The sequence below is a fragment of the Plectropomus leopardus genome, chromosome 11 (assembly GCF_008729295.1).
Source record: "Plectropomus leopardus isolate mb chromosome 11, YSFRI_Pleo_2.0, whole genome shotgun sequence".
Lineage (NCBI taxonomy): Eukaryota > Metazoa > Chordata > Actinopteri > Perciformes > Serranidae > Plectropomus > Plectropomus leopardus.
In genome coordinates this window covers 17,742,230-17,763,796 of record NC_056473.1, presented here as the reverse complement: position 1 = coordinate 17,763,796, position 21,567 = coordinate 17,742,230, and the positions used below count along the sequence as shown (strand labels likewise).

The 21,567-nt window shown below is 41.4% G+C and overlaps 1 protein-coding gene across 1 annotated transcript; it reads right to left on the bottom strand.

The window, feature by feature from the left end:
- Positions 1-286: 286 nt before the first annotated feature.
- Positions 287-21,093, bottom strand: LOC121950148 (breast cancer anti-estrogen resistance protein 1-like). The gene is made up of 2 exons (XM_042496067.1): positions 20,758-21,093; positions 287-1,087 (listed from the first exon to the last, which is right to left on the bottom strand). Exons 1-2 carry the CDS (start codon positions 20,767-20,769, stop codon positions 287-289), a joined length of 813 nt encoding a protein of 270 aa, XP_042352001.1. The 5' UTR covers positions 20,770-21,093.
- Positions 21,094-21,567: the final 474 nt, after the last annotated feature.

Here is a 21,567-nt window from a genome sequence, read left to right as displayed (position 1 = left end):
ATAATGATCCAAAAGACTGTTAAATGCAGAAACAGACAAAATAGTGCAGTAATGTCATTGCTTGCATTAAACACAATGAAATAGAAGATGGAAACCTCAGCTTTCTACAGCAAAAAGAATGAATATTCTAGCTATGTTTGCTGTTTTTGATAAATATTTACATTTATTTATGTTATTTTTATATTTAATTTTTTAACTGACGTCATTAATATAACTGCATCCTTCTTTCTTCCCTTATTACTGTCTGTCATGTAAAGCGTTCCTTCTTGGTGCCTTGTTTTCACCCTCACCCGCCTTTCATACTATCTCCATCCAATAAGGTCTCTCTAGAGAGACAGTTCCTTCCTTCCATCCTTACCTTGCCCAGTGGCTTGTTGCTGCTCTCCCAGTTCCTCTTATCCAGGGAGGGCGGCACCTGGTACACATCCTGCCCAGCTCCTGTCCCCCCGGTTGGGGCCGCTCCCTGGCCTGGCACCGGCCCTACAGAGGGGGGCACCTGGTAGATGTCCTGCCCAGGCAGCTGGTACTGTCTCTGGGCTAGAGCTGAGGCCTTGCTGGGGGGTCCTGGGGGAAGTCCACTTGGGCCAGAGGGGATCTGGTACAGACTCTGTGGACTTGGTTTTGGGCCGTGGGAGGGGGGCATCATGTAGACGGAGTCAGGGTTGGGCTGTGCGGGGCTGGGGGCGGAATAGGCCGGATGCATAGACGTGTACTGAGCTGAGGGGAGGGGCTTCTTGGGAAAGCCGGAGGAGGAAGCAGTTATGGCAGCCAATGACGGAGCAGGTGCTGGATTGGCGTAGGCGCTCAGAGGCGGGAGGGGTCTCTGCACCTGGGAAGAGGGACAGGAAGCTGCTGGCTCTGGAGTAGAAGGTGTAGCCTGTTGCTGCTGCTTGCTGTCGTACATGCCGACAAGGATTTTGAGACGGTTGCCGGGGACAATGCCCTGGCGACCGTGGAGGGAGCAGAGCCACCAGCCATCCAAACCCTGCGTGTCACGCTCCAACACCGTCATTATGTCACCCTTACGGAAAGACAGCTCGTCCGGAGACTCCGCCACATTGTCATACAACGCCTTGGCCAACACGTTCTGAAGAAAAAAGGAGAGACAGAAATATGTAAGACATCTACTCTGCATACTCCAACTGGTTCATGTTCTGTTAAATGCAGTTTAAATAAAGCAACATGTTGTCCCAAGGGCGGCTTGTTAGATATCTGAGCTCTGTAGGTTTGTTGTGTTGAACAAGAGGAACTGCAGAGAAAGCAACACAGTGCATAAAAGTGGAGGAAGATAACACAGCTTATTGTTTCCAAACTTTATGTTAGATTGGAGAGTGGATCTATGTTCACAAGGTCCTATGTTTTTAGGACGCACTCGCCGTCAGAGTGGGGGGTTTCAGCGCTGAACACCATACCGTCATATACCATATCCTTCAATTAAATTTAAGGAGGTTCAGAAGGTATGAAATATTACATACTGCCCAATCCTAGCATGTAGTATGGAGTTATAACCCACCAGCTCTGATAGATACTCTTGTGTTAAGCCAAGGAGGACATGTCTGTCCTTACATGTGAGACAAACTAAAAATTACACAGCTGCAGTTCCACAGTTGCGCACATCATAGAGGCGGGAGCTACAACCATTTTCGAATTCATTTTCAATTTACAGTACATGTGTTAAGTGCAGCCCAACAGAGGGCAAAGTACAAGGACACTGAACTACTAATACTGTTTGATCATGGATAAAGTGGTGCATTTGACAAACAACATAAAACCATAAAATCAAGAGTTCTGATAAATATGAGTGTGTTTCATATTCAAAAACCACCTGATCTGTCGTTTAGTGAACAGAATGGGTATTGCTTTGCATTGCATGCATTCTCATTATTGTCCACACAGCAACAAACAAACACACACACACACACACACACACACACACACACACACCAGCAGTACACTCACACTAGGGTCAAAAAGCTTAAACTCCCACATGATAGAAATGGTAAAATTTAAGAATACAAGATGAAAATACAGTTACTTGGTAGTTTCAATTAGGCTTGGGTGGTATTATGGTATACCAGGGTATTTAACAATCCCAAAGGTATGCTTTTTTATACCGACAGAAATACAGGCGCTCCTCTTTCTATTAAACTCATTGTACATAAACAGCCAGTGGCCACCAACAGCAGAAAGACCGTGGGGAATCTGACTTGGTGAATTAAGGATTTAATTTTGACCAAACTGGAGCTGGTGATTGCAGGAACAGTGGACTCACAAACTAGAATAACTAAGATGGTTTGGGTAAGTTTTATTTTGTTTGTGTTGAGTTTGAATGAAGAGTGTTTTACGATAAGTTAACAAGGCAATTAAGCCTCTACAGTCTTCCGTAACTGAGAAAATAGATATTGCTCAAGCCTTGTTTCAATTTTAAAGTAAATCATAACACAAATGCACACACACACAAACACACACACACACACACACACACACACACACACACACACACACACACACACACACACACACACACACACACAAACCCAGCATGCAAACAGAAACACCCCCCCTCAGTCTGTCTGGAACGCTTTGAAACTAAACCAATATTTGTCGTCCACGTCTAAACTCAGCCGGCTCTCCTCCCTCTCTGTGTCAGAGTTTCACCCCAACCATCACAGACTAGTACAGCCTGTACTGGCCCTGTGCCAACTTTTCTCACACACACACACACACACACACACACACACACACCTTCTTAAGTACAAAGCACTGGCCATCTAAATGAGGCCATGTAATTGGCTTCAAGATTTACAATCACACTTTTCTTTCACTGCAATGATGGCCTTTTCATGACTTCAGAGTGGGCTGCAGCAAGACAGGGAAAGACTCTCTACCCTAATTTACTCACTTCATTTATTAGTTGTGTTAACATGCACAGAGAATTCCCTTTAACAAAACAAGTACCTGCCAGACACTCAACAGGTATGCGATATCCAGTTACTTTGTGATTAAAAGACAGATTTCTTTTCTACTACTCCTCAGTCTGACTTGTCATCTTCTACTTTACTTAAAGTCGCCCTCCAGTCAAAGTGCACTGCCTCTCATTCCATCACTGGCATGTTTAAACTTCACTGTGCAGAGTTTGACACTCAAGGGCTGTTTTCACATTCAGCTGCTGAGGGAGGACAGTTTCTCTGAACTCACCTTAAATCTCAGTTTAAAGGGACAGACACGCCAAACCAACATCAGAGAACTAGCGACGGTGATGCAGAAGTGTGCTGCAGGATGTGTCAGGACACTGTGACATCACTGCTGGGTGTGGCTACAGGTGCAACAGAGCACACTAACAGAAACCTGAGAGTCAGTGAAACACTGGTCACTTAATGCAGCTATTCACCACTATGTCTCATCTTTGACCATTTGAGAGGCAATGAAAAGCAATGAGCAACTTCTCAAGAAAAAAAAGCAAGGAAAAGATTTCCAAAGAACCATATTTAAAATTGTAATAATTATAGATTTAAAATTATTTTTATAGAATTATTATAATTGTTATGTTTGGTTTTTTTAGGTCATTTCCCTGTTTTGTTTTCTTTATTTTTTTTAACTTGATCAGTTGATTGTTTATTTTTATTTTTCAAATATTCAGGTATTTATTTTGCTAATTTCTAGTTCATTTCCTCTTAATTTGGTCATTGCCTTCTGCCCCCCTTTTTTAAGGAAACAAGCCAAATTTCCCAGGTCTAAAAGGGTTAAATCATTAATATTACTCGATGCACCGTGTTGTCACAGCTCAGACTCTTCTGACATCCTTCAGTCAGAGGGACAAAGATCCCTCAGCCCCATTATTATGGAGCAGATAGTTCCATAATGTTGAAACACTCTCTCGCCTTCATCTTTCCATTGTGTACCAATCCTGATTCAATATATTACACTGTAAGGTGACTGTGACGACTGATAACTACCAGGATCATCATTTGTTTTCTCTGTCAAACAGCAACAGAACAGCTGGTTCCTCTGACATCTCTAAACAGTGAGTATCACAGTCCATGATACTCACTGTTGAACTCCTTCAAATATAATGTGCCTTATCTCTCTCTGTATTATTCTCCCTCTGGGTTTCTTCACTATCAGAAAGCGTGCACTGCATGTGCACACACTCCAGAGACACTCGGTTTGTCGTGTGAGTGCTGAGTGGAAGATGAATGCACCTCTCTGTCTGGTCTCTGCTTTTTCTCTCATTAAGGCTCTATAGAGACATGAACACAGCTATTGAGGCCACACTTAGGTCACTGTCTGTCCCACACACACACACACACACACACACACTACACACCCACACACACACACACACACATACACACACACACACACACACACACACACACACACACACACACACACACACAGACACACAATTTCATCATCTCTCAGACATGTTCGAATAAAGCATCTTTTTATGAGGTAGACGCCTGGACAGGAATCACTCACTCACACACAAAAGACAGAAATCCCCCGCTTTGGTGCATTCCAGAGAAACAGGAAGTGCGCTGAGGATGATTCACACACCCTCCTGATTGGACGATGAGTCAGTGACCCGACCCCTGAGGTCTTGGAGTCACCCTGAATAGGTTCTCATGCTCACTCTATTTCTGTCTCTTCGTGAATCTCAGTTGGGTTTCTCCAATCAAAGATTCAGCTCAAGTTTCAGAAACGAGTTAGTGTGTCTCCGAATGTACCCGCCATTAAAACAGATCCGTTTGATAATGACACCCAGTCAAGTTCAAGTTATCCTAATTAGTTTGTATAGTGTTTTATAGCACACTGTTATCGCTCTGTCTCTCATTCACTTCGAGTGCCAGGTTCTGAGGGCTGAATGATTTCAGGAAAACTGTTTTCTGACCATCACGATCATCAACGTTATTAAAGCTTTGCATTTTTCACTGTTTTTTTATTGTTTTGTTTTGTTTTGAATTCAATATAGTTTCCATTGATTTACAGAGTGAAGTTCTTCATTTTAGTTTCATTTCTATTGTTTGGAAGTGTTAAATTTTCATTTTTATTTTGTTTTAGTTTTTGCTTCCGGTCCAGTTTAGTTTCAGTTAGTTTCTGGAGTGAGTTTCCTCATTTCAGTTTAGTTCTTATTGTTTCGAAATGTTTAGTTTTTGTTTAGTTTTTATTAGTTTCAGTATCATTTTTATTTTTTTATTATTACATCAGAGTTTTTTTTATTGTTACATCAGGGTTGTTTGTCAGGGAAAAGACTACAGAAGTTCAGAGGGAAGCTGACTCACTGTTGTGAGGACATCCCAGTCTCAATAAACACATAAACCAATGCCTCCTCATGCTTGCTGACAGATTTGACCAAATGGACAATGACTAAAACTAAAGACACTTCCTGTTTACTTTTTGTTAGTAATTTAAGTACATTGTCATTTCAGTTATTTTTTTCCCAAATTCTTGAAATTTCTGAAACCTTTCTTGCCAAGTTTCTCATTGCTTTTTTTTGCCATGTTTTTGAAAAAAAGGTTAAAGGTTTACATACTTGTGAAATGTTTCTGAAAGCAGTAGAAGAAAAGAGTTAAGTTATTATTTAATCAGACATATTAAATACTAGTTTTGTAGAAATGTGTCTTTTGGTCTTGATACTTAAAGTCAGGTATTACATAGATGATAATTTTGAGCATTTCTAACAATAACCAGCCAAGAACTCTTCCTCCAAGCAGTTTTTCTACGACAGTGATCTTGTGTATCAACATCAAATGAACATGTTGACGCAACAAACAGAGTGAATGTGGGAATCTCTCCTGATTTTTATAAAACAGAAGCAGAGAGCAGCTGGAGGACAGAGAGAGCAGAAATGCGAAGCCGTGACATTTCCATCCCATACCTCTCTGTAAAGAACACCAGACATTTCTATGGTTACCGACTAAATTCCACACCTGAATGACTGAACGACATCAGCTCTGTGAAAACTAAAGTCTGACTGATTCACTGGTGAACGACACGGTCTCTGCCTGAATACAAGCATGCACTTTCAGATTTACTTTCTGCCAAATGTATTCTTAACATTTTATCACTACTGCTGAACAACTGCTGGTGTGGTTGGTGTCAGGTCATGTCACAGTGACATGTTATCGGATTCAGGATGTGCTTCTAATTTGGTCGACTCAAACGAGATATCAGCTGAGACTCATGTCCAACAAAAGCACCCAACGTTTTTATTTCAAACAGCAGATTCATAATGCAATGATCGTTCAGTTTTCTTCTTTTTTTGTACAGTTATAGAGCACAGTGGCGGACTATTTGTCAATTAGGACCACTTCCGATGAGCATCAGTACTGTCAGATTGCAACTGTGGTTCTAACAGTAAGTTCACAGAAAACAGACAACTAGAAAAAGCTGTAGTTTTCCCTTTAGGCATCTTATGTTACATGTAGACATTTGCATATGAAATGCAAAACAAGGGTCAAGTCAGCAGTCATTGGCCTTTGCAGAAGAAAGAATTAGGACACAGTAGGGTCCACTTGGCTCTTCTAGTTTGAGCTTTCCAAAAGGTCCTTTTCAAATTGGTTTAAAAAAAAATTTTAATTACAAAAGTTTGTTTTTTTTTGTTCCAGAAGATCCATTTTGGTCCAAATTCAAAATTTGAGATGTGTGAAAACCTTGAGGACACAGTATATTGTGGTCTGCAATGTGTGAGGACAAATGTCTCAAGTGTCTCATTTATTTATTTGCTCTGGACCAAAGTACCTGACAGACCAGCAGAGCAGAAAGTAAATGGCATGTGTTGTCAGGGTTTTTCTATGTAGGCTCTAATAGTAAACACAGTAGCCTAAACACCAATTGAGTGCTGTGAGTGCTAAATTCACAGTTTCATCCCTTAAAAAGCCCAATCAGCTGTGTGTTGACATGGCTGGAAGCCCGTAAACATCCACGTCTACTAATCAGCGTGAGAAAGCCATCAAGCAGACACTTGTTCCTCCACTCCACAGAGGTAGTCCAGGACTGTGGAGAAATGAGAAAACAGTAGGAGCTAATCACATTACCCAGACTCTCTGGGTAAACCCATGCAGAATCAGGCCTCGACAATGTGATGTTACCACAACGACCGTTGCCAGGACAACCAGCTGCTACAGAGCAACGCCAAAACTTCAATGGCGTCGTCTGGTCAGGGAGACGACAGAGGATGAAAGAGCAGCGGTCACACAAAAGAGAGGGTGAATAAGGACAAAGGAGTTTAAAGGGCTGATGGTTAAGTGAAGCACTGAGACTCTGATGAAGATTTCACTTCCAGAACTCTCAAAGGAAAACAGCAGCCTGCAGCAACATTGGTGCACTCTGGTATTTGTAAGTTGGCCTTTCTGTCACTGTGCTACTTCTTTGAGCAAGAAAATCCATAACAAGACTTTTCTGCTTTGTTGCCTTGGTTGTTTTCCAACCTTTCTCCTCACCCAACAACATATAAACACTGATGCATATACAATATATGTCTAAGTACATACTTTGATTAAATCATCATTCATGGAGACTTGATACAAAACATCTTTCTGCTCCAACATTGCAACTATCAAGAAACATGAACCATGTCTCCAGGAGAAATGCTGTAAAATCCCTGTAATATTATGGAGAATTGATTTTTGCAACATTTAGAATTAAATCACTTAATCAACCACCCATGTGCAATTCTAGTCAATCATCACACCTTTTGGACAAAATTGTGTAAAAATCCAAGCTTTAGTCAACTAGTGTCCATCTTAGCTTATCTTGTTTTAATAAAAGCCTAGTTTCCACTGCACAAAAAAGCCAAACCCTGCTAACATCTGGCTTTTTTGCAATGGGAAAGTGTATAATCAGCATGCAGCTTCACACCTGGGTCAAATGATTCTGCACTCTACATGGGTATTTATTGCAGTGATGGATACACAACATCCAGGTGAACACACTAATTTCAGCTCCTTAAATGATGAGATGCAATGATGGGCCACCACTAATTACCCTCTGTCTCCACCTAAGCAGCACTAAAAAACATCACTCCAAATAAGTCTGCACCGAGTTTAAAAGAGAGACTGAATAAATAAAACAGAGAAGAAACCACGGTCAAGTTCTCACAGACCTCTGTCCATGCTGCAGTCTACTGTTTACCTTTTCTCCAGCCTATCTTTGACATTACATGGACACACCAAAACAATCCACACATGCACACATGCCCATCTGCTGCAGAGCCGTGTACACAGCTCTGCTCTACTAGCAATAGAAAAGCAGATTTACCTGTGCTTAAAAAACCCACATGCACATGCTAATTTTGGTGGAAAAGTGGGTATAAGATTACTCTCCTGCAATCCCCTCCCAACCCCTCCTCTTTATAATTTAAGATGAAAATGCTTTAATTTTGTCATGTTGTAATTTCATGTTTTATTTGGGAATGGAGAGGGCAAATGCACATCCTGTGTTCCACCAAAATTTATGTCTGACTAAGGGACAACTTCCTTTTCAGAAAGATTTTTACACATAAAAAGAAAACAGGCTACCTCAAAGGTAAGTTAAACACACTATTCATAAATCAAAACACAATGTGATGCCACCCGACCATTTATCAGGCAAAATGCCAATCATGTTTCTGCTTTTTAAAGTTTTATATCATTGAAATCATCTTGGACAAGGATGAGACATTTGAAGATAACTTTGAACTCTTGGAAATATTTGAAATTTGACGACTAAACAATTAATACATTAATCTAAAAAAGTAATCAGTAATCAAGTAATTAAAAGTTGCATGGACTGCTGGTTGGCATTTATTTCACTGTATGTTATATGCATGCGAGTTTGATCGAAAGTGACCCTGCCAGTGAAGTCCCCAACTGCATCAACATCTTTAGACTAGCTCTAAATAAATTTTGGAAGTAGCAGCATTTAGTGTGTTATAACTAACAGGTAATGTGACAACACATTTAAATGTTAAGAGTAAAAGAAATAATTTTTTGTTTTATTGTAGTTTTTCGCCTAAATATCCAGCAACTCCAACGCTATAAAAGAAAGAGGAGAGAGAGGAGAAACAGAGAGATGTCCAGTGAGGAGAAAGTAATGTGAACAGCTGGTGGAGCGAGCTCACTATAGACAGGTCGCTCATCTGTGTGAGTGAGTGTGTGCATGTGTGTGTGGCTTAATGTCCTTTGTCTCTTGCCTCCTGTTTGACCCCTGGGGACAAATACTAGCCTGCCACAAGAGGTTTTATGTGTTTGAGTAGGTGTGTATGTGTATGTGTGTGTGTGTGTGTGCGTGTGTGCGTGTGTGCCTATTCTTCACAATGCAGAAAGCAAAAAGGCACTTTATGGCACCCCCCGTGTGTCTCTTTCTCCATCTATTCTATCCACTCTGCCATTTCTGCTGCAGTCACAACTCATATCTGCTCTTCCTCTTCCTTCTCTTCGGTTGTTCATCTGTTCTGTCAGTCTCTCAACTCTCACGCAGTAAGTCACAAAGCTCACTTCTCCCTGCAGCCTGGAGTGAATCAGAGGAGTATGGGCTATCTGAAGCTAGGCAGAACAAAGTGGGACAACCTGAGGTGCAGAAGTTTGAGACTACGTCTTACCGTGTCAAAACATATCAAATACTAATGGTGAAACGAGTCATGTCATGGAGATTGAATCTAAAAAAACCCATATCCACTGATTTACAGTTCCCCCTTTCACAAAGTAACTATGATAAAAAGTCTTTTTTTTTGGCCAAATAAAGACAGAGCATGAAGCCACACCCACCACGAAGAAAACTAGCTGTGCCATAGTATGTAACTGAAAGGTAAAAAGCCAACAAAGTGCCTCTAACTAGCTGAAAACATTTGATATCAGCAAGTCAAATGTATATTTTAGCACTCCATGTCTCTCAGAGAAGGAGAGTAAGGTACAGTAAGAATCAGGATCCCACTGCTTCACCCACTGTCTCTGCTCAGCCCTCACTTCTGTATCAACTTTTGTCCTCTTAAACACTCAATTTTTTTTGTTTCAGAAGCTTATAAAAATGTAATTCTGGATTCTTTACGCTGTTGGTAGTGCATCCAAACACAAGCTCAGTAAACATTTTTCTGTTGTTTGCTAGCAGATGGAAAAGGCACAGAGGTACCTTCAAGCAATACAAAGTAAATGGAGAGCAATGGATTGCCCCCCCCCTTAGGGAGCAGGACTTAAATGTGCTCTGTCCCTCTGGCATCACATGACAGGACATGAAGGTTGTATTTCCACTGTTGCCTTCTACGAAAATGCACTTAAAAGCCCAGTGAACTTTCTGGAGGCCTGAGCGAAACACCTGAACAGAAACAGTCTCTTCTTCTGAGTCGTCTTTTAGGGTGGCACAACTGCATTACAGCCAACATGTGGAGTGGGACAGACAGCCACCAAACCCTTTACGCCATGATTGTACAGATTAAAGACAGCAGCTGTGTATTTAGCTATATTAAAGTTGTTGAGATGACAGAGGGTTGTCTGGAGAGGACACACTCTGCTGTTACACCTCTGTCACATCCTGTCACCTCACCAGAGTGTTCGCCATCACATTCTCTGACGTCCTCCATGATTTGTATCTATCTGTTTTACCAGAGTCAACGTGATTATATACTGCATTTACAATAAAGAGCAGCTCCTCTCATTACCTCAGTTAATCCATTATGCAGTAAAACACTGCAGTCTGGTGTTCTGTTATGTGACAAAATATGAGCAAAACATGACTTGTGCTGGTGCTGTCATGGATGATACCACACACAAACACACACACACACAGTCACACAATCAGATACATACACAAAAGCGATGAGGTACAAGGACGAGGCAAAAACACACAAGACTCTCTGTCTCCTCACACACACGACAGAAAACAGTCATTAAGAGACACGCAGTACACAAGAGATCTTTCGGCTGGGACACAGCCAAATGGACAAACCCGTGTGTGTGTGTGTGTGTGTGTGTGTGTGTGTGTGTGTGTGTGTGTGTGTGTGTGTGTGTGTGTTTTGGTTTCTTCCACAAGCAAATTCTGTTGTTTATATAGTTTGTCTCAGGTTGTGTTTTTACTGCATTTAAGTGTATCTGTACAACATGTCTGACCTGATGTGTGTTTGATTCTGAGTTAAAAACCTAAAAAATGTCTGAGGGTAATATAGTCTTCTAGTGTTTGGCACGGTACTAACTCTGCTCTGTTTTTTTTTTTTATTTGGTTTAGTGAAACATGAAATATAAAGATATGGGTCCTCTGGTAGATGCAGTTAGAGCATTTAAATATTTATTTTTGGTTGGGGATTTTTGTAGTACTCCAGCTGCAGATACTCTACTGTAACTCAGCCTGATGTCTTTGTGGAGCTAAATGTGTGTATCACTGCATAGCTGAGGTGTGTGTGTCTGTGTGCCTGTTGAAGCGAGCCTGGGCCTGTCTCTCGCTCTCTCTCTCTTTCTCTGTGTCTCACACACACACACACACACACACACACACACACACAGAGTCCCACTTACTACAGCATTCCACTGCCTTCACATACAAACACACAACTCTCCTATTACCTCACATTCCAGAGGTGTCACCACACACACACACACACACACACACACACACACACACACACACACACACACACACACACACAGATTGCTGAATTCATCATAAAGACGAGAAACCGACAAATAAAGCAGAGCAATTCTGTTTCATTCCTCTCTTTGTTTCCATCTATCCTTCCCTCTGCACCCTCTCTCTCTCTCTCTCTCTCTCTCTCTCTCTCTCTCTCTCTCTTCAACCCTCTCAACCTCCACTTCTTTCTCCTTCAGTCTGTCCTTCCCTTCCCCCCTCCCTCTCTCCCGGACTTGGCACGTCACACTGTTGTTGAGAAATAGTTGTGAGTGCACGGCTGATTTGTACGACGGCAGAAAGAATCCTCCACCCAGCGGAGCTGGAGCTGGGACGTTTACAGCATGTTTACAGGCCCACAGGACTTCATCTTAACACTCTCTGTATTAGTCATCTATAATTTCTTAGTCAGTATTGCTCTGTGGGCACAGTAATGAGTTAGATTTTGTTTTAGTGGAAAGCTGTAGTGTTCAATGATCCAGATTCTTAGAAACACAGTTCTGAAGGAAACCTTGCATGCTGTGTATTCTGCAGAACCTGGAGGACACTCTGTGAACGTTAAAGGGGCACTCTGCCGATGTTACCCATGAGGATCAGTTAACTGCCACCTGTGAAAACAGATCCATCATGTTTAAGGCTGCCTCTTGAAAGTCAGCGATTCGAATCATTGGTCGCAGACCCCTCAGTTGACTAAAATAGCTTTAATTCGAGCAGTCATTTTCTTCTCTTTTTTGCTTTTTTGCTCTTCCTGGAGACGTTTTGACCCCCAGATTTTGCTGCGGAGTAAGTGCCCTTGACTTTCACGCTACTCTTTGGTACAGGGAGCTGCAGACATGCAGGGAGGGAACAAAGCAGTAGAGGGGGAAAAAAAGCAAATATTTGTATTGAATTGAACAGCCATACCTGAATTGACCAAGCTAATCCTGAGTTGGTTACAGCCCTAATCATGTCTCTGTGGCTCTGGAGGAGATATGCTAAGTCTGACAATACACTGTGATTTGACCAGGTGTGTGGAGGTGAGACAGTAAGCTGGGTTTGAAATTTTCATGTAAACAACAAAGTGCAATAATAAATGCTTTCCGGGAGAGACTGTCTAAAAATGTACACCATTATAACCTGTATATAAAGGGCATCATGTCTCTATGAAATTTCATTCCACCTTCAAGTGTGACATCCAGAACAACTACAAATACCTTTGATTTCAGACATGTTCAGTCTAATGAAGTTTTTCTGTTCTAGCTTAACCCAACCCTAACACAAGACACTTTTGAGTTGCATTATCGGAAATGCATTAGAGCTTTATCAATACTGGGGACTAAAAGTCAGGATATCTTGGCTTCTGCAACACTCGGTACATTAACATGAACCTAAATTAGGCTTGGGCGGTATTACGGTCTACCAGGGTATTTAGAAGTCCTGAAGGTATCTTTTTAAATAACGTCACAAATACATCTGCTCCTCTTTTTAGTAAACTCATTGTATGTAGTGCACAGCATGCACCACCAGAGCTCAGTCTCCAATCTCTACTGGTGGTACAGGCAGTTGAGCTGAATGACACACCAACACCAAGTGGCGCACACTTACACCGTCATATACTGTGTATACCCTGGTGAAATTTTAAGTATGAAGGTATGAAATATTAAATAATACTCTAGCCTAACCCTCATATTCCACTAATAATCAGAAAAATGGCCCAATAAAAATAGAAATGGCTTATGTAACCACCTCAACTGGAAGACACTGGCCTGATAAGAAGAAATTTTCAAACATGTTGAGAGTGTTGGTGTAAAACTCTGACAATCATTTTTGTAGGAAAATATAAGCACCATACTAACCATCTGACTGTTTCTCTCCAGATGGAATAAATATATTAATTCTACGTGTGTTTTCTCCATAAGGGTAATAACAATATGCGTCTTAGCTGGTGAGAGCGCTGGCATGCTGTTTCTACATACCTCTAATAGTTCTGATGGACACCAAAGTTGCATCTGTCCCTAGGAATTCTTAAGTCTCCTGAAGATTTTCAGGGAGGCGACCCTATTCAAATGGTCCCTAAAGTTATCCTTATGATGCCTTTTGAGGAGCCCTCTAGAAATCTTTCAGTTTTAAGGCTCACACTACAACTATGTCAGATTATAAATAGACATGCATGTTATGGATCATTCTTTGCATCCTTTGGTGCTAAAAACTACCCCACAATCTGTCTTCTCCAAACAGCCCCAGCTTTATGTGCTCTGCTAAGTGCTAGTTAAGGCTGCTGCTTTAACAAGTGATGATCCCAGCTGAGGAATTCCTGCCTTCAGGCTGTGACTAACAGCAGAAACAACAGCGGGGATTGTGTAGCCTGAAGCACAGGAGAGGCTCACCGAGGCGTGGCCTGAGTGTTGCTTAACCTGTTGATGGACAGCCCTAATAGAAACTTAGCTGCCAGACACACACGCACACACACACAGATAGTTGGCTAGTTCAAAGCAGCTCCTCCTTACACACTACAGCCAGAAATGGAGGGTGGAAGAATCAAAACATCTTACACAAGAAGAATTCTTTTTAATACGGTTCAGAGTTGGCTTTTACACAAGTAACTTTCTTTAATATTGAATTGGAGCATCTATCAGACTGAATTAACTTTATGTTCCACTTCATTCATCCATTTATCCACATGATCTTGTAAACACATTTCTGATTGGAAATGAGAAAATTTGGAGTATTAAGGACCATGACTGTGACCAAACACCTTGAGGAATGAGTATGTGCTATTTGCAACAGCAAATCTGAGAGTGTGTGTGTCCACAGAGCTGCCCACACCTGTGTTTATGGACTTTACTAACCTGCACTTACATAGGTAGCAAAGACTGAAGCTAAACCCTGCAGACACACCCTCTGATCACTATATGTGTGTGTGTGTGTGGTGACAGAGAGATTACAGTCTTTATTTCTCTGCTCAAAACACACTTATGATGAAGTGCTGGAGCCTCCTTTACACTGGAACACAACACAGAAGCTCAAACCCACTGTGACATGAAGCTGCATGAAAAGCATTAATGCATCAACATTTTGTAATGCTGTATCTCCGCAGAAATGCTAGGAATAACAAGCGACCAGAGGTGTATGGTTTAAAATGGTTTCACAACCACAGGGGCGTAAATCTCCACACTGGTGAACTGTGACACTTTGATCACTCACATAAATCTGTTGAGAAAGCTGCAGCTGAGACTGCAGTGTTGACTCAATGATTCAGCACGGAGCAGAGGGGAAAAACATCCAGTGATTCATAGCTTGTTGTTTGTCTGCTCACTGTACGCAACTGTACTATGAAACCACAGGAAAAAATATTGGTATATGCTGAACACCTGTACAGGGGAACACTTCACAGAGAGACATCAGCAGGAAAGCCATAGTGTCTTAACCATTTCAATACATCTAATCCTTCTGTGGTTTTAACCATCACTATGGAAGACAGGCCCTTCACTCGGTGCCTTAATCCTTCATTCACCATAGAGGCATGCAAGGGAAAAAAACATTCTTCACAAATTCAAGGTGTCACCTGATGTGTGATTGTTATGCAAATGATAATTTTACGCTTGAGGTATTCCTTCAAAAGTCCATGAAAGTTTCAGGTTAGAATTAAGGTGAAATGGGCAAATGCTGTGTATACTCCTCAGTGTGCCCTTACCTCAATGCTTATCACATAAAATACATACTTGTGCTCAGCCTGTTCCTAAACTTGAAAAATAAGTGGACACTGTGCCATAAAATGTAACATTTTCAGCAACCTTGAATATATTAATACGAACCTGCAGATATTTAGAGATGGAGTTCATTTTTGTCATCTATCTTGCACATCACTCCTGACTAAGACTTTTTTATCCAAGTCCCTTACAGAAGCAAAACTACCCTGCTGAATCTACCATTTGTGTTTCCACTTTGCTTACTTGCAAAACGCGAATCATAAAATAAAACCTGATATTTCCTCCCAATGCTGTGGGTCTTTCTGGTGAATTCAGCCAAACACCACAGGTTGGCATTGAAGTTCATTCCTGATCTTTGGGAACCAAATTTGTAAAACTATAAGCTAAAAGGTTCAGTACATCACTTTTAAAAAAGGTTTAGTCTCATCTCCCAGGTACGTTTGAGGGCCCAAAGACCACCAGGAGCAACAGAAATGACCTTTGAGCTGAGATTATTTTGTTATACATCAGAAAAATAGGTCCCATTTTAGAAGAAGAGGCATCCTAGACCAAATCTTTTCTTTCTACAACTGGAAAGAGCTAAAGTAACAACTGAATCGGCGTGTTGCCTTAAATCCATCTACAGACGTGTGCACAGCTGTAAAACAGGGACATACTATTCATGCTAATTATAAAGACAACATAGTAGAATAGTCTGGGAAAACAACCTGACCTGTTAATAAGTGATGACATTACATTTGATCCAGTCTGTGCACGTTCTGGGAGATGACTAATGACCACTAAGAATGTTAATTTGCATGGGAACACTCTTTCTAATGGGCAGTCCATGACCAGAGCGGTATGAGTCAGTCCACAACAGGACAAATACTTGTCTTTCAGCACTGGTCAAAATCTCAATGTGTCTCAAAGATGATGCAGCATTTATGCCCAAAGTGACTATGGTCATATCTGGTAGTTTTTACAGACTCACGAAAGTTGATGTGACAAAACAATTGTCATTTTTTTAAACAAATTGATTCTTTGTTGTGGTTATTAAAAAAAGTTTGGTGTTTTGGTGGTCTTGAGGCTTAAGATGCTAATCGTGTAATCCCATCCTCCCTGATTCAGGTCTTGTGAGCAGGTGCAGGCTGAGCACCACATGCCGCAACACTTAAAATCAATCAATAATAAATCAATGTAAATGAGGGTTGTTCCTGCATGGCCACACATACAGACAAGATCCTTTTCAAAAAGGATATTTTCTAGACAGGAAAAAACAGAGCTTTTAGAAGTTGAAATCTAATGGCATCTTTCATGTACCAGCAACACTGAAGCATTCTGTCACATTGATTTTTTTTAATATAAATATTACTGTAGTAAATGGCAAAAAAAATATAGACAGAGGTGCCCACAAAAACCTCAACATGTAGCACTGTTGTAGCATCGGGTCTTGCAGAGAGTTGGTGAAAGACAGGGATACAACAGGAGGGACGTACCCGCTTATGTCGAGCATACATGAAAATTTCAGCAAATTTAAGCTGCTTTGAGATGCCTTTCACAAGTATTTAACCCTTTGAAGCCTGAGTTCATTGGTGATATGTCTTTCAAAAACATGGGCGAAAAACAAAAAGCAATTTGGTAAGAAATTTTCCAGAAATTGCAAGAAATTAGTAAGTTGGGAAAAACTACATTTATATTTTTTTCCAGGTCATTTTGTTTTTGTTTAGTTGTCATTTAGTTTTGATTTTTAAATAATTGTGCTTTTTACTCATTTCTTCCAAATTATTCAGTGACTTCTTATTCCTTGCTCTTTGCCTTCTTCCCATGTTTTTGAAAGAACTCAAGCAAATTTGCTCAGGTTTCAAAGGGTTAACCTGCATTACAGCCATACTTGTAAAACACCAATAAAATATTTATAATATTGTTACTACTGATGAGACTGACACAATAACTATTACTATACTTCAAACTGCATCATCTTTATTCTTTCAGAGAAGTCATATACTGATGTTGGTAAAATGTTCAGTGTGATTACCGAGGCCCAAAACTTTCCATCTCCAGCATCTTCTAATCCTTTCAGGTGCTCTGTGCCGTGTCCCAGAACCCCTCGGTATCTGGGTCAAAGGTGACTGTGTCTACTGAGTCACGTTTGCTGGCATGTATGAGTCGCACAGAACGACTTGTGCTTCTGGACTGGGACAAACTGTCAGGTTAACTCAGGATCTCAGAGATGTCCAAATTAGAGAAAAAATAACCGAACTTTACTGACTGACTGACCTGTGTTTTGATTGGCTGATTCACTCACTGACTTTAAGGGTGACACCTGTGTGTGCTTTACCTCAGGGGTCAGTGAAGATGACTGAGCTCAGTGGATCCGTATGTGCAAAGTTTGGTAGATGGGGGTGGGCAGCTAATTACTGGAGCCAAACAACCTGGTGTGTGTGTGTGTGTGTGTGTGTGTGTGTGTGTGTGTGTGTGTGTGTGTGTGTGTGTGTGTGTGTGTGTGTGTGTGTGTGTGTGTGTGTGTGTGTGTAATGCAGGAGACAGAATGGAATTCCTGCTGTAAGCTCGGCCTCCATGACTCAGTCAGTGAGTCAGGAGGAATACATGGGCAAAGAATGTGTACTGACACAATGAGGACCGCTCCACTTTTCATATCTTTACATTCAGATTGCAATGCATGTATGTATCATATCTTAACAAAAATCAGGGAAGAAAAGTCAGCTTAATGCTGTTTGTGTTGTGGTTGTTACAGACTAACTATGCCTCAAGCATAAAAGCTGTTTGAACATCTAAACGTCTTCCTCTGTGCCACAGAGCTCCATTGTTGTCCAAAAACTATTAAAAACACATCAGTGAGCCACACCATTGTACTGCCTGTCCCCTCATTACATCCACTGTCCTGCTGCCAGATATACTCATTACTGCTCCAAATATAGATCAATCCACTGCTGAAAATAGTCCCCCCAAAATGCACATATTCCTCCAGTTTAAGTGGTGTGTGTATATATATATATATATATTGTATATATGCACACACACACATCATCACACACTACTATAGCACCACCTTTACATTTCCAGACTGGGGGGTCTCTAAAATGCAGTGCATTATAGGAAAACACTCATGCACAGTTAAGTTGAGCTATTTGTTAAAATTCGATTAGGCCATTTAATTGGACTACTGTCTTTATTCTAGTATATAAGCAATGGGAGAAATTTGATTTATTGACAGAAGTATGTCAGACTGGATTAGGCCATTTAATTAAACAGCTGTCCTTGTCCCAGTATACAGACACCGACTCTGCCACGATAGGTGGTGATATGTCCCCTTTCAGCTAGTTGCTATTGGACCTTCTTCCGGTTGACCAGTGTTGATTATCAGCATGCATACATAGATATGGTTATAGCCCATTTAAAAACAGCCACAGAATCAAATCAGAAGTTAACGGGACTGTACCAAAGTTAGCCACTAGGTTCAGGTCCTGATCTGAAATGCACTGATCTACTTGTTGTCTTGTAACACAGCTTAATAGGATCTTAAATACCAGGGAAAAAAAAAACACTGATCCGCAATTTATCTTTCTTTATTAGCTGTTCCTTTTTTTTAAGAGTTGAATGCTGGAGGTTTTGCAGCAACAAATGAACCATAAGCTTCACATATAAGCTATTCATTATCCACTAAAAGTAATAAATGGTCATTAAATGTGAATAATCAGTGAGAATGAGCCGACACAACATGGCAGCATTGTACAGTCAATAGAAGAGCTTTGACATGGCTGCCTCCAAGTTCCAACACAGTGGAGTGTTATTTTATATTAATTACACACTAATTACTGGCGTGTAATTACTCGTTACACACACAGCGATGTCCTCCACAGTATTTCACCGTCTGCCACATTCCTGGCTGTGTAGTTACCCCAAACACACACACACACACACACACACACACATGCACACATGCACACACACACATGCACACACACACACACACACTGGTATGACATGAGCTGTGAGCCAACACTGACGCAGAAGCTTTTCAAACAATAGCAGGGAAGGACTGTTGCTGCCAGTTTCTTTCTCTTTCTGTCTCTCCTCTTCAGCAAACCATTATTCTCTTCCTCCTCTCACACAGCCCCTCTGTCTCTCTCTGTTTCACTCGATCAATGTCATATTCAATACTCGCACATATCATCTCGCCCTGCCTCTCTTTCTGCTCTCCTCGTCTCTCTGCTCTTGTTTTACTGAAGCATTTTTCTCTTTGAGCCGGCTGATGGGCTGCCTCTGTCCTCTGGCCATAAAACCTTCATTTCTCTCCACTTTCCTCTGAGTCAGCAGAAAGACAGACCACGGCTCTCCACCACCCTCTCTCTCCCCTTTCTTTCTTTCTGCCTTAAACCGGACGACGGCCCTCTGCTGTGTTCCAGTTCTGCTGTGTAGCGATGCAGTCAAGGAAGAAAGTTTAAAGGAAAACACGCACAGTGTATCTTTGGGATTGAGTCAGGAAAGCTCTTAAGGGGATTACGAGCATCAAGTCACAAACTTTTACTTAAGTCTTTTTCTGGTATTCAGATATGCGACCTAGAAATGTCACAATTTTGCTTCATTTTCTCTTTTCATGTTTTACTTATTTATTAAAGCATATAGCTTATGTTTTTGTTAATATTTAGTAGCCTTACAAAAAGTCTTTAACCCTTTGAAACCTAGGGCAACATCACTTTTCATGTGCTGCTTTCAGATGCCTTTCTCAAGTATTTAAATCTTTCTCCTGAGCAAATTGGTGTGATTTCTCTCAAAAAGATGGAAAAAAGAAAATGAGCAAGTTAGTAAGAAATGTTTTACAAACTGCAAGAAATTGTCATAATAACATATTTAAAATTTGGTTAAAGGGTTGTTATATGTTTTTAAGTCACTTTTTTCCAAATATTGTCTGCCTTTTTTTTAACCTTTTCTTGTATTTTTTTTTTTTACTGATTTTTTGCTATTTTTGGGGTCATTTCTTCTTTCATTGGCTATTACCTTCTCCCCTTGTTTTGAAAAGAAATCAAGCCAATTTGCTCTGGTTTCTAAGCATTAACTTTAAACTTCTTTCAGTCCTTAATATCTCTGACACATTCCTTTACAGGACAGCGAAGTCTCCTCGACCTGTGTGTACTGACTTTAAACCCTTTCCCACCAACTCACACGCACACACACTCCCTGCTGAGAGCCAACAAAAGGTAGGAATCCGCAGAGAAAATGTTAACTCCGGTTTCCCTCTCCTCCCCCTCCACATTTTCCTTTTCTTCATACTCCAGTCTCCCTCACCCCCCCTCACTCCCCACTTCAGTCTGTGCACAGCTGGGGCAGAGCAGGTCCTGCTGAAACTCTCTCACACACACTCAACCACAGGGGATGAAGGACTAGACAAACACCAAAAAAGGCACAGGGTTTTTAAAAAGCTACACAGTGCCACAGAGGCAGTGATTTAACATGCTCACTCACACACACTCACCAGATAGTTCATTTTGTCCCTGCTGCAGTGAGGCGGCTGTGCTGACTCCAGGGCAGGGCTGTAGCTCAGCCCCTGTGAGACACTTTGCCAACTCGATTCCTTTGCTGAGAGTAGATCCCAAAAGATCCCAAAAACTCCTCCAGGTCTCCTCCCCCTCCCTCCTTCCTTCCTTCCTCCCTATGTCCTTCTGTCCTCCCTCCTTTTTCCTCTCTGTGTCTGTCCTTGTGTCTTGTTCAGTCTTGTTTTCAGTAGTCGTGCAGATCCCGACACATTCTGCCTCTCCGTGATCTCACACAGCAAGAATGAGACTGCTGCTTGGCCCATTTACTTTTACCCCGCTCGCCCCTTCTCACTCCCTTGATCTCTCTCTCTCTCTCTCTCTCTCTCTCTCTCTCTCTCTCTCTCTCTCTCTCTCTCCTGCCTGAGGAAAAGAGGGAGGAGTGTGTAACCCGACACGTCACTTCCTGTTGGGTCCTGATATCCACTCATTCCAGTCTGGCCATTGGCCCGAGGAGCTCTTCTCATGCAAATAAGCTTTGCCCTCCCACTGTCGGACTCCCCCATCTCTCTCTCCCTTTCTCTCTCTCTCTCTCTCCCCCTGGCTGTGAGGGACTGTCAGTGCTGCTGAGACACACACACACACACACACACACACACACACACACACACACACACACACACACACACACACAGTGGACTTCACATGAGCGTACGGCAACATTACCTCATCTTACTATCTTTACTCTCAGATTTCACAGTGCACAACAGGTCAGACAAGTATACAGTTCAGCATGTAAGATGAATACAGAT